The sequence below is a fragment of the Doryrhamphus excisus genome, chromosome 9 (genome assembly GCF_030265055.1).
Source record: "Doryrhamphus excisus isolate RoL2022-K1 chromosome 9, RoL_Dexc_1.0, whole genome shotgun sequence".
Taxonomy (NCBI): domain Eukaryota; kingdom Metazoa; phylum Chordata; class Actinopteri; order Syngnathiformes; family Syngnathidae; genus Doryrhamphus; species Doryrhamphus excisus.
In genome coordinates this window covers 11353818-11366568 of record NC_080474.1, presented here as the reverse complement: position 1 = coordinate 11366568, position 12751 = coordinate 11353818, and the positions used below count along the sequence as shown (strand labels likewise).

General features: G+C 37.7%; 2 protein-coding genes across 3 annotated transcripts in view; both read right to left on the bottom strand.

Annotated features, from left to right (window-relative positions):
* Positions 1–220: 220 nt before the first annotated feature.
* nepro (nucleolus and neural progenitor protein) lies at positions 221–5399 on the bottom strand. Of its 2 annotated transcripts, none has more exons than XM_058082539.1 (9): positions 5253–5399; positions 4923–5077; positions 4724–4812; positions 3845–3973; positions 3662–3736; positions 1455–1747; positions 1232–1293; positions 935–1149; positions 221–859 (listed from the first exon to the last, which is right to left on the bottom strand). In XM_058082539.1, exons 1-9 carry the CDS (start codon positions 5335–5337, stop codon positions 532–534), a joined length of 1431 nt encoding a protein of 476 aa, XP_057938522.1. In that variant the 5' UTR covers positions 5338–5399; the 3' UTR covers positions 221–531. The 2 variants fall into 2 exon arrangements, with proteins under 2 accessions (XP_057938522.1, XP_057938523.1); XM_058082540.1 differs by having other exon boundaries at positions 935–1146.
* Positions 5400–6054: 655 nt separating this feature from the next.
* Positions 6055–12751, bottom strand: part of tmem163a (transmembrane protein 163a) — a 33122-nt gene continuing 26425 nt past the window's right edge. The window contains exons 6-8 of the mRNA XM_058082921.1: positions 12269–12380; positions 11108–11249; positions 6055–9317 (exon numbers count right to left, since the gene is read on the bottom strand). Coding sequence (XP_057938904.1) covers positions 9257–9317; positions 11108–11249; positions 12269–12380 — 315 coding nt within the window. The 3' untranslated portion in view covers positions 6055–9256. The remainder of the gene's footprint in view (positions 9318–11107; positions 11250–12268; positions 12381–12751) is intronic.

Below are 12751 nucleotides of genomic sequence, written 5' to 3'. Positions count from 1 at the left end.
TGCCACCTAGTAGCTGGGCGATTGGATTGATCGTTCAGGCATTCATTGAGGCTGTACATGATTACGACAAATTTGTAAGAAATATTTGTTTCTATTTTTTAGAATTACACTATTCATATGTGCTGCATTACATACAATACAATACAGATCCGTACAGAAACTAAGCAATAACAAACTTGACACGTTTATGCACCAGGTCTATACATAAAAAACAGAAGGATGTTTTGCAATTGGCAGCTTTATTATATACATATGAACACAGTTAATTCATACCTGTGTTTATTTAATAAAATAACACATCTGTCACCGATGCATTAAAAACAGGCTGCACAGTTAAACATTATTGGGCCTTCCTTGAGTATGTATTTTTCCCCCTATGCTTGTATGGGGGCCTTTACACATATGAGAATGGTTATTTGTCTCTTTGAGACTAAATGGTGTTAAGAAAAGGTTGTACAATATCTCTCCCCAAGGCTGAGCCCACTAGGTTGCACATGATAGGCAGCACAGAAATGGGTGGATTAAAAACAGTCACAGACCTGCAGAGGAAAATATATTATCTATGTCATCATGATTTCCAATATTACGTGTCCATGCTGTTGCTTTGCCTATTCTGCTTAACCAGTCATCCTTCTTCAGCAGGTCTGCCAGCACATATTTCTGTTGCTTGTTTTTATTTCTAACATCAGTTCTCCTTTTAGAGGACCAAAATTGCTTCCTCAATGTCCATATGCGTGTTCTCAGGCGACCACGTCTCCTGCAAGCTGCAGCAGACTGGTATGTCTTCTGCACTGGTCTTTGGACACTACAGAAAGCCTGGGAAGCTTCTTGTTTGAAGGTCTGCAACTTCTTCTTCATACTGCAAATGAAGATGGGGAGCACACTTAACTTTATTGCCTGTTGTCAAACTAACCCAACAATTTTTTGTCCTTACTTGTAACCTGCAGCCTCTATTCCTCTCAGTCGACGGCACTTTAATCGAAGAAAGGTTAAGAAGCGTTTGTGCGTATTCATTTTGTGGGATGTGCACCACAGGATCATTGCTTCTAGGCTGGAGCTCATATCTTTAAATGAAGACGCTTGTCTCAATTGTCTCTGGAGCATCTGTTTCTTCTCAGCCTTGTTTTTTTCCTTTGGGAGGATCCTCTTCTTGGATACCAGAATGATTTATTGATTAGATAAGCAGCAGCACTACATATCAACATACCAGAAAATACTGAATGCTACATACCTTCTTTGCTACATTCCTGAAAATGGTTTCAGCAGGTTTTATGTCCGAGTCAAACTCCAGGCCTGCAATGACAGCTGTTTAATTAAACCATTCAGGTTTGGGAGAGGTGATAAAAAGAAATGCTGAGGAAACAAATGTTAAACAACAAACTGATTAAACACTATAATGTACAGTACAATGGAAAACTGAGCAGTTTATTTATAAAAACATACAAATGGCTCACCTCTTTGTACTGCAACACCAAGGTCTACTTTAATCTTCTGTTCCAAGTTGTTTGCTTTAATGGCAGGCTTGTGTTTTTCAACTTTTGCCTTGGGAGCTTTGACCTGGACAATAGGTTTTGGTTTTGCAGGGAGTAAAGATGCATCAGAAGGACCAAGGAAGTGAGCTATATTTTCTGGTAGACAGAAGTCTGTGAGGAAGGGCATGGGCTGAGCATGGGCTACTTCTCCACGGAGATCAAAGAGCCGCTGATAGAGAGTGGACAGATTGGCCAGAAACCCTCTGAAAATCACCCTAATGGAGCATAAATAAACATTCACATTGCTGTCATAATTGACAGAGGTAAAGCTTACAACAACACAATGGAAGCAACCAACATGCATGCTAGTGATGCCACATACTAAAAACTGAAAGGATGCAAGGGTTACTTTGATATTTTGTAAACCAACATATGTGCATATGGTAAGAAGCTACACTATATATATTATATACAGTATATATTTCAAGAAAGAAATGCATCTCAGCTTTGTGATATAATTTGAAAAGTGTATTACGAATGTGAACTTATGTCATTACGCTTTCTTTGGAAATTTTCTTTTTGTAATATTACGATTTCATTCACCTAATTTAAAGTTTTTAAGTTTTCCCCCAACCTAATTTCCAAATTTATTTTGTTTCTCATAACATGATATGTTTATTCTCGTAAAATTGCAACTTTTTGTACGTCTGTTAGAATATGACTTTCTCTTAAAGGGCACCTATTGTGCTAATTTTTTGACCCTTTGTATTGAGCTGTGGACTCCATAGAGCAGCTATACACAATAACCCAAACAGACAACTTTCTAGATCTTTCAGAATCTGCACCTATTCCAGCTGTATTTCCATGGATTTGTGCTTCCCACCAAAACGGTCTGTTTTCATTCATTCCACCCACTGTGCGCTGGCACGCCCAAACCGCAGTGATTGGTCACATTCCCTAAGTACTTCCTGACTTCTGCGAGCAACACTTTCTAATTTAGTGGGTATAGGAGTTGATAATAAATTAATAAAGTCTTTGGATAGCTAATTGAAAAGCGTTTAGGATCCCTGACTTACTGTGTATGAACCTTGCCTGCCTGAGGAGGAACACTCATTGTTGGACACACTTTGTCAAAGGCACCAGTTTCTGTGGAGCTCAGAAGCCAGACGTGAGGGCACCGTGTTTAATAACTGCAGTCAATCTTGGCAAAACATTGGTAGTGGAAATGTGGTCATTACACGTTTTTGCGGGACTACCGTGTTCCAGACAGTGAGCACTGTGCTCCACTCTCTCCACTTCAGTCACTCAGGACACAGCATGTCCCACATTAATGCACCTTTTTGCTCTTTGTTCAGGCTGCATTTGTAAATAAGAATTTGTTCTTAAATTGCTTGCCTGGGTAAATAAAGGTATAAAAAAATGAAAAAAAATCCCGGTGAGAGCGTGCTGCTTCTGGCTTCATCAACAGTTTGGGGGATATTTCACATTTGTGTTCACAAAAACAGTCCTGTGTGAAATGCCGTTGACAGATGACAATATTTTTCTCTTGCTGGGAATCACAACCCTACAATAACATCTGCCTGAGCTTGTTTCGTAAACAGAGAAGCAGATGTTGGGGAAGTGCGGAGGAAGCAGAGCTTAGGGGAGAGCAGAGAGTGTATCTCGTCTACAGCCACGCCCATAAGGAAGCCCACTCCTCGGTGACATCACAAAAGAACAGTTTTGCAATGCCCTCTGAAACTTCCAAATGCGCAAACCTCATTATGTAAATCTTTGGCGTCGTTTAACACGAGAATACAACATTTTAAATACATTTAAGGTCAGAAAAGTGGAAAAACTACAATAGGTCCCCTTTAATAGTTTTACTTTATTCTCATAAAATTACAGCCGTTTTCTGAATTCCTGCTGCTGATTCCCTTCCCACTACAGTATTTAAAATGTGTTCTTGTAAATGTATAGATTTAGATTAATTAGGAACTAGATTACAACTTTTTTCTTTTCATATTTTGACTTTATACTTGTAAAATGACTGCTGATTTTTCAATTTTAGACCGATAATAATAAAAAAAACAATAGCTCCACATATGTGTGCTGCACATGGCTTTGGGCCACAATTTGGACACCCATGATGTAAGGTGCAGATGTCAGGTGTTGATGCATCTATCTGTAAAAAGTAGACAATGACTCACCAGAGACGACTGAGCATGCTGGTTACCACCATATTTAAGATGATGAACTCATACTTCATGTGCCGCTTTGATAAGCTGGAAAACATGTTTAAGGGAGGGAATCTAGATATATAATGCAAACAAAGCAAACCAAAGCTTCTAACATTGATAATATATGTTCTGCAACACATCTGGAAAGGATACACAAAAGCTGTTCTGCAGCGTTTCAGTGTGCAGCTCATCAGTTGCGCTGCTCCCAGCACTTTGAGACAAAGCCACTCCAATATGGGCTGGCTGGGAAGTTCACACTCATTGCATTCAATGCTCAGCTTCCTGAAAGTATAAAGTACAAATACTCTTGAAATGACAACCATGGTGTTGCATATTGTTCATGTTTGCAGTATGTGCTCTTAATGTTGCATGATGCATGTTCAGATGAAATTAAAACATTACCATTAAAGTTTCAAAATCCACATTCAATTTCGCACTTATCACTTGAGTGACTGATGACAACTCAGAATACTCAAAATTGTCTTGTATGTTCATATCGCTTCAATCTGCTAGCCATAATGCCCACAATCACTTTATATGCCAGTAGAATTTGGAAAGCTGCACATGTATATGTGGCACAAACATCTGTATAAGAACAGAGTACATTGTAAACAATATGAAAACTCTGTACAAATACAATAGGTGAAATAATACACCGAGCTCATTCAGCACGCTTCCTGTTACTTGGGATTTTGCTGCAGGTACACTATTTGCCTGTGACGCTGAGTGATTCTTCCTGAGTTGTGATACTTGGCCCTGATGAATTTCCGCAGCATTTTGTTTTCATTTTTTTTTTTTGCGCCTAGAGCATAGAAAACATTCATATATGGCCTTAATCTGTTATTATAATCGGTTGTGTAAATTGCTAGCATCACAATTAACTGTATATCATTTATAGCCACCTATATTTCATCATTTTGCGCAATATGTTAATTGAGCTTTAATTTATATATTATAATCTATGCCATGAATTTAAAGCATCTGTAAAATACATATCCATTCATTTTTGAATAGGTGCTTTTCTCTGCCCACCTTTGAACCTTATTAGGACATAAATCGACCAGACTCTGAAGAGCAACGTCCAGCTTCATATTGTTCAGTCTGTTAATGCATTGTTCAACCTATAAAACATGTAAAAGGCAAGTGAAATACACATGTACGTAATTGTTTTGAGTTTCGTTAGTGTAATATTGCTGTTTAGCAGTCAAGTGGCTTGTACTCATCATCTTACCTGCTTCATGACGCGAAAGGTCTTGTTGCCTCTGGAACTGTTGTTAAGATTGTAGAGCAAACTGTATAAAACTCGAACTTCCGTCTGAAGAAAAGTACTTCGAAGTAATTTGAGGACTTTGTCATTTTCCAACAACAGAGTCTTCACAGCCAAATCTGTACAACGCAAACACAAGCAGATGTAATTCTACAACACATTCAACATGTTCTCAAAGGACCGCACCAGCGGTCTCCCACGTGTCATGAGGATAGCATGATAGCATGCATACAACTTAACACTTGTATGCCTTAAAAATACAGTCTCCAAGGAATACGCAGTTTTGTGTCTCACCTGTTTTTGGAGTGAAATATATGGATACACAAGAGACAGAACTCGGGAGGGGAACATTTATCCTGTTCCATGGTTCTCGTGCCATATTATGTAGCGAAAAACACGGAAGTCTGTCAGCCCATAGCAAACCATGTAGAGATAACACGGAAGTCCTCCATCCAATAGCAAACGAGTAGATTCTTACGTCACTACGGAAGCGTACAGTATTCGTCATTAGACATATGATATGGTAATAAAATAGAAAACAGCACAGCTTATAGTATTTTCTGCTTAAACGACCTCTTATTTATAATTGTGTATTGTTTGATCATTTTATTTGTGTAAATATTGCATTTTCAATAATATATTATTGCATTTTTGTTCTACTGTTTATTATCAAAATCAGATCAATTGTTGATCAATAGATAATTAGAATTTATCTGCAATTGCAGTGACTGAATGCATTTCATCACATATACAATTAGAACAATATTTATCCCTGGATTGGAAATTGGAAAAAGGTGACGCTAGAATGGTAAAATTCATTGATGCTGGTATCGGCTGACATCATGCGGTCACAGTGAAGAAGTGCATGATTTTAGCATAAACAGTTTTTTAAGTATCACGCTGGAATATAGGTTATTTCTTAGTTTTGTATTCTTCTTTAAATTGTAGCTATAGTTAGCAAGATATGTGAAAATACGACTGAATGAAAATTATTTAACATAATAACTTCCTGACTCCTTTAATATAGCTTTAGCTGTGTGATGGATGTATGGATGATCTTTTTTTTTAAAAAAAGAGCTGCAATTTGTTGACGGATAAGCAGAAAAAACTTTATTTGTCAATACATTTTTAAACAAAGAAATACATAATCGTTCATTTACATAATAAATGATGTACTGTACACCAGAATATGTATCTGATTACTGTACAAAGAGATGGACTCTGTTACATAGCAAGATCTAAGAGACATTGATTTACACTGTTCAATGTATGTGTGCGTTTTATTACTTAGGACAAAGTGGTCAAACTTTGCATACAGAAAAGGATGCATTTTGTACATTAAAGATGCTACAACCAACCCAATGTAGGTCACTATAATGTACATTATGTGAACAAACAACATCTTATCTTTGTGTTACAGGTGAAAAAGCAATATTGAGTAATATCTACCAATATATGTCATTAATAATGTATTTAATATATTTTTAGAACATCCCGAGCGCAAATACAAAATGAGCTGCAGCCTCCAGGGCACACTTTGGACACCTCTGACTTAGGGACTACTTTTTAAAGTTCATGCAAAGCATACAGAGACACACATGGGTGATACTGTATTAATCAGTGCAAGTACAATCAAATATTTGCTACAGTCAGAAAATGATTGAGATTGAGGAATACAGTAAACGAGGTCAGCTTTTATACTATAGGCCACTACAATATCACAGAAAATATGTTTACAGTTTAGAAAACAATGCTATGCTTATGAGACCGAATTTGAAGGGTCACAGAGAAATTATACTTGTCATGAATGAAAGGTTAGACAAAGACATTTCTTAGAAGATGATTTATTATAAGGGTAGGTGAGAAGAGATGTCAATTAAGAAGCATGAAATGGGTACAAGTAAGAACAAAACAGTGCAAAAAGAGAGGTAGAAAAGTCAATGCAAAGTTTCTAGCCAAACCAAAATAGCAATGAACATTGGCAAATTCAGATGCGTGTTCGGCTCTGTGTCTTGCAGCATGTATTGCTCTGAATTATGCCTTCTGGAGATTGTCAATAATGCTTTAGAACAGGGTGTCCAAACTTTTTACACTGAGGGCCACATACTGAAGAAGGGCAACTTTTGATTTTTTTTACTAGTGTCGCGGGGGTATGCTGGAACCAATCCCATTTGACTTCAGGCGAGAGGCGGGGTACACCCTGGACTGGTCGCCAGCCAATCACAGGGCACATATAGACAAACAACCATTCACACTCACATTCATACCTATGGACAATTTGGAGTCGCCAATTAACCTAGCATGTTTTTGGAATGTGGGAGGAAACCGGAGTACCCGGAGAAAACCCACAGGGAGAACATACAAACTCCACACAGAGATGTCCAAGTGGAGAATTGAACCCTGACTGTGTAGCCAACATGCTAACCACTTGACCACCGTGCATGGATGGAAATAATAATATAAAACATTTTGACTTTATTATAGAAAAGTGATGTTGTTTTACCTTATAATATTACTGTAAAATGTTAATAATTATGACTTTTTAAAAATAGATTACAACTTTCTTGTCTTAACGTTTAGTTTTTTATTATAATTACTGCATATTTTTCAATTTTAGCTATTTAAAAAAATATTTCTGTTAAATTATATTTTTAAAATGTTCATGGACCAATACCAAAGCCGCTGTGGACCACAAACGGCCACCGGGCTGCAGTTTGGACACCCCGGCCTTAGCAGGAAAGAGGTGTGGACGTTTCAAATCATTCTGCTAGTCAGTTGAAGAGGCGGGCGTTGTCTCGCACCTTCCTTTTATTGTTATTCTTTGTACAAAAGACAACACTGATTCTTGTACTTTACCCATACTTAATTGTTAAGTAATTCCCCGCTTGGTAGAGGTAGGCCCCATATGAAAAACTGTACAACGCAGTGCCGTATTTTATGGTATGCTGTGCTCTGACTGAGTCGCCTCTCCTGACCGCACACAAACTGGTACAAAGGTTTTCAATTCAACCTGGCAAAACCTGAATTCTGCTGATGAAAACCGTTGTAATGTGGTTTGCTAACCAAAAGGGGGCTCACACGTATTCTTTATCCTTATACAAAAACCACTTCACATCAAGTACTGGTCATAATTTGGTCATAGATCAAAAATGAACTATGTATAACATCATTCATATTCACATTCTCAGCGTCTAATCCCACTGTTCAGTGAGAAAAATGTGTCACTTTATCCAAGTCTGTCACCAATTTGTAGGACAATATTTACAGAATATAAACACTATAGAGTAAACATTTTTACCAAAGCAGGACTTTGAAAATAATCTTTCTTGTCCACAAGGTTGACTGTTTTGGCGTTATAGTACCACAGCTAGGATGTTTGCTATATGGAAGGACCCAAACAGTACGATATATTTAACATACTTCTGTGTTTGTATTTACATTCTGTTCAGTGCACATCATTGGAAAGTCTAATAATGATGGGAACATGCACAACATATGCTGGTGAGAAAATACAGTGTAAGACCGTATCTGCAAAGTCGTCATGTTATGAATGGAGTCATGGTTGGTGCATGGTTTCCAGTTTTCTAGATGAATGTTGAAATGAAAACATGTAAGAAAGGACAAGATAATGATGGCACAGGAATACATATTTCTTCAAGAGTTCAGTGCTTTCACATTCATGATCAAAACCTGAGAACATGCTACAAAACAAACATGAGTATTGGGATGTTACAGTTTTGGAGGGAGTTATTGGAAATATTTTTAGTAGAATCCAGTCACTGTTTGTAAACAGGCCGGGATATGGATCCATTAAATAAATAAATAAATAAATAGGAGTTCAACAAATCACTTTAAAGTCCGCATACCCTTAAAAAAACAGCAGATTGTAAGACATGAATGTGTGAAAAATTAGACTATTGAATGCATGCTTGTGTTGGACACATCACATTTAAAGAATGTTCAGGTTGTGCCGCTACACTTTGTGTATGTATTGGTTGATAACAACAAAGATTAGCAGTAACTACAATGGATTAAGTTGTTATCGGCGACTTTTCATGTTTCTTTGCACAGCACATATAGTTTATGTTGTGTCTGTATGTGCTTGAGAACATCTGAGGATGCATGAGGATGCAGCATATACAATACGAGTGTATAAACATGTGTGTAATGGCAATGATGTATGCATTTAGCGCTCGTATGTGTGTGCAATAAAGCACTATTTAAGTGCCTGGAAAGGTCAGGGAGTCGACAGCGGGGGGGCAAAAGGTCATATATGTGAACCTGCTGGCAGAGGAAGCTCACTCAAATCGCTCGTAGTTCCTTGTTTGTCTCACACGGGGCACCATGTCCTTCAAAAGTCTGTGGAGACAGAGCCAATATCTTAAGGAAATACACGACATACACAAAAATGGATGCACAGTGATACCAAAGGAGAGAGACAAATGCAGAGCGATTGTGATGGCTGATTTTTTGAGGAGGCATTTTTGTAATGCAAATGTATTACTCTTTTGAACGCACATTGTTTGAGAAGGCAAATTCTTCACTTAAATGGCCCCACCGACTAATCGGAAGTGTGTTCCTCATCACCAAAATCCGACCAAAACTCAGCTCACCAGACACAGTGGGGGTTAAGTCACTGTTGATGCACTACACTGCTAATGGGGATGTCATACAAGTTCATCTTTAAAAAAATAGAACTATCCCTATAATAATAATCACTTTAATTTAGCTCTAGCCGGTGCTGCTGTCAAAAAAAGGCTTTTCCTCTCTATTGAAAGGCAACAGCAATCCAGCGCACGCAAAAAAATACATTTTTTTCATTAATATTTAATCTCTAGGTTAATAAAATGACATTATTTTTTCACATATTACAAGATCACTCTTATATTTTTTTATTTCACACAAATTTCAGTTTTCTTCTGTAAATATTCAGTAATATTTTGACTTCATGCTTGTAACATAACTGCCCCGCAACCTAATTTTCCAAAAATTACATCTTTATTTGTTGTTTTGTTTAATTTGTATAATATTATGACTTTTAAAAAGTTGCGTCTTTTTCTTTACTCTTTCCACTTTATGATTCATTCATTCATTTTCTACCGCTTATCCTCACAAGGGTCGTGGGGGTGCTGGAGCCTATCCCAGCTGTCTTCGGGCGAGAGGTGGGGTACACCCTGGACTGGTCGCCAGCCAATCAGAGGGCACATATAGACAAACAACCATTCACACTCACATTCATACATATGGACAATTTGGAGTCGCCAATTAACCTAGCATGTTTTTGGAATGTGGGAGGAAACCGGAGTACCCGGAGAAAACCCACACATGCAAGAACATGCAAACTCTACACAGAGATGGCAGAGGGTGGAATCGTACTTGTGGTCTCCCAGCTGTGTGGAGTGCGCGCGAACCACTCGGTCACTGTGCAGAAATGGCGTTCAATTGCCTAATAATAGTAAGCTGTGTTACTATTAAAATTATGATTTTTTCTTGTTTGATTACGACTTTTTCCTCTCAATATTTTGACTTTATTCTTGTAAAATTACATCAGATTTGTTTTAGTTTTGCAGCAGATCATATAAGATCAGATCAAATATCTGCAATACATCAATTTGTTACAAAATCTAGCTGCTTTCAAAAAATGCTGGCTTTTCCTATCAAGGAAGATCACGGCAGTGATTAGAACTTTGCATCTCACGCCGCTTCAAGGGGAGGTAGAGTACTACAGCACCTTAGCGTATGACATCGCTCTGTATTTTATTATCACGCTCATATTAAAGATGTCACATGGGCTGCAGAAAGTCGTGGTCTATTATAATAGTTTTTGCAAACATTATATTGGGGATATGCTGACAAACAGAAACGGACACGCACCATCTGGCATCCATCGCACTCACTTGGCTCATCTCCCACACTAAGCCAGAAGGAGTCATTTCCCACAGCCTTATCTCAAATTTATTCCCTGTATTTCATCAAGAAATTCAACATTTTTTACAAAAAAAAAATGAAAAATGTTTGGCATCATACAGAAAATAAATGTATAGCCATATAAATATTTATTTGATGCTTTGCCTCACCGACATTCTAAAAGTGATACTGGACAGGTCAAACAAAGGTAGACAGAAGGTGATTGTTAGTTTATGCCTTACTTGACCCCGTATGCCAGAATGATGAGTCCAATAAGAATGCCAATGATGCCATCCAGGAACCAGACATCAGGATGGTCCTTGAAGACCTGAGCACTGATCAGAATAGTAAATCCCATGATGCCACCAACCAGGGAGTTGAAACCTGAAACAATACAAGGCATGTAATAAATAGTGTGTTGGATGTCTACTATTACAATTAAAGCAAACGATAATCTGTGTTTATAAAATATACATAGAAATAGAAAAATCATCTCATGTCACATACATATAGTATAGTTCCGTTCCCAGTCTACAATGTTCCAAAACATATTTTAAAACTGAGACCTATTAATCTTTCATTAGTGATTATGATTGAGTGCAGCCAGTAGTGTTTCTCTGGCAGCATAAATAGTTGAAACATGCCATGAGCTGTACACTACTGGAATACAGCATTTCTTGGACCCAATGGGAAAGACATCCCTGCTCTGAAATCAACATTGTAAAGTTCAACCTTGCAGCTGACCACATGGACATGGAAAAGTTTTATGGTCAGATGACACAGAGGGTGAGCTATATGGCTACAATGACAAGAAGTATACTGTACTTCTCCTCGGAAGTATCAAAGTGAGTGCATATGTAATAATATGGTGGTAGTCGCGGATAAATGCTAGGAAACCAACCAATTTAAATGAACTCTTCCAATTCTGGCAAGAAGAGTGACCAAATATAACAAGAACCATTACTATTATTATCAGGATGACCATTCATTCATCAGGATAACTTTTCATATAAAATTCACTATTATCCGTCTGTGAAATCAAGCACACTGGGTAATCGTCTAGCTTGGAGTGGGTGTAGTCTTGTGGGAAATTAATCATAGGTCTGAGAACAGTGTAAAAGCGATTTCCTTTCTTTAGCTTTTCTTCCCAGTTCTTTGGACCACATTGCAATCAGAGCAGTATATTTGGGTGCAGTGCTGGACTCTACATCGACAAGGAAGATGGACGAAGAGCCTGGGATGATTTTATTTGCACGTGTACTTCAATTCAGCTGTGAGTGCAACTGTATCACACACACACACAAATGGCTGCAGATTACAATAATTTGCATTATGTTATGTTCTACATTCATTTCAATCTATATTATTCAACTATTATTAACATTTAACCCTGTGGGTCCTACCATCAGTGATGAGAGCACGACTAGTCAGCACTCTTCCCAGCATGAACTTGGCAACAGCCAGCACAGTACAGATAAATCCACTCAAAATGGAAACACTGAAGAGGAAGTCGTCCTAAAAAATGAAAAAAAGTTAGATTATTTATTCATCTGCAGTCAATCACACGAACCTATGATACTGACTTCAATTGAAAAAAGAATATAAGTTCCAGACAGTGGATACCCCAGGTCAGGGGTGTCCATCAAAAGGTGCAGGGGGGACACTTTAATATTTTTATGAAAGTTATAAATGTGTTATTATTCATTAGAATGAACATTTCCGCTTTTTCTCTTCACATTCTTCCCTCACACGGTCAAACATGCTGAAATCGCCTCCTAGTGTTTCGGAGGCACACAGCAATTGGCATACAATTGAATATGGGCTTGTGCATATAAAATGGTATTTCACATTTCACAGAGAAATATGATAAGACTATAAAGAACTAT

What these genes read in the sequence shown, in the direction of transcription:
- nepro (XM_058082539.1), bottom strand. Translation starts at nt 5,337, where the DNA reads ATGGCACGAGAACCATGGAACAGGATAAATGTTCCCCTCCCGAGTTCT. An exon ending in CGCTGCAGAACAGCTTTTGT is followed by an intron (nt 3,737 to 3,844) that starts GTATCCTTTCCA and finishes CATGTTTTCCAG; the next exon opens with CTTATCAAAGCGGCACATGA. An exon ending in ATAGAGGCTGCAGGTTACAA is followed by an intron (nt 860 to 934) that starts GTAAGGACAAAA and finishes CTTCATTTGCAG; the next exon opens with TATGAAGAAGAAGTTGCAGA.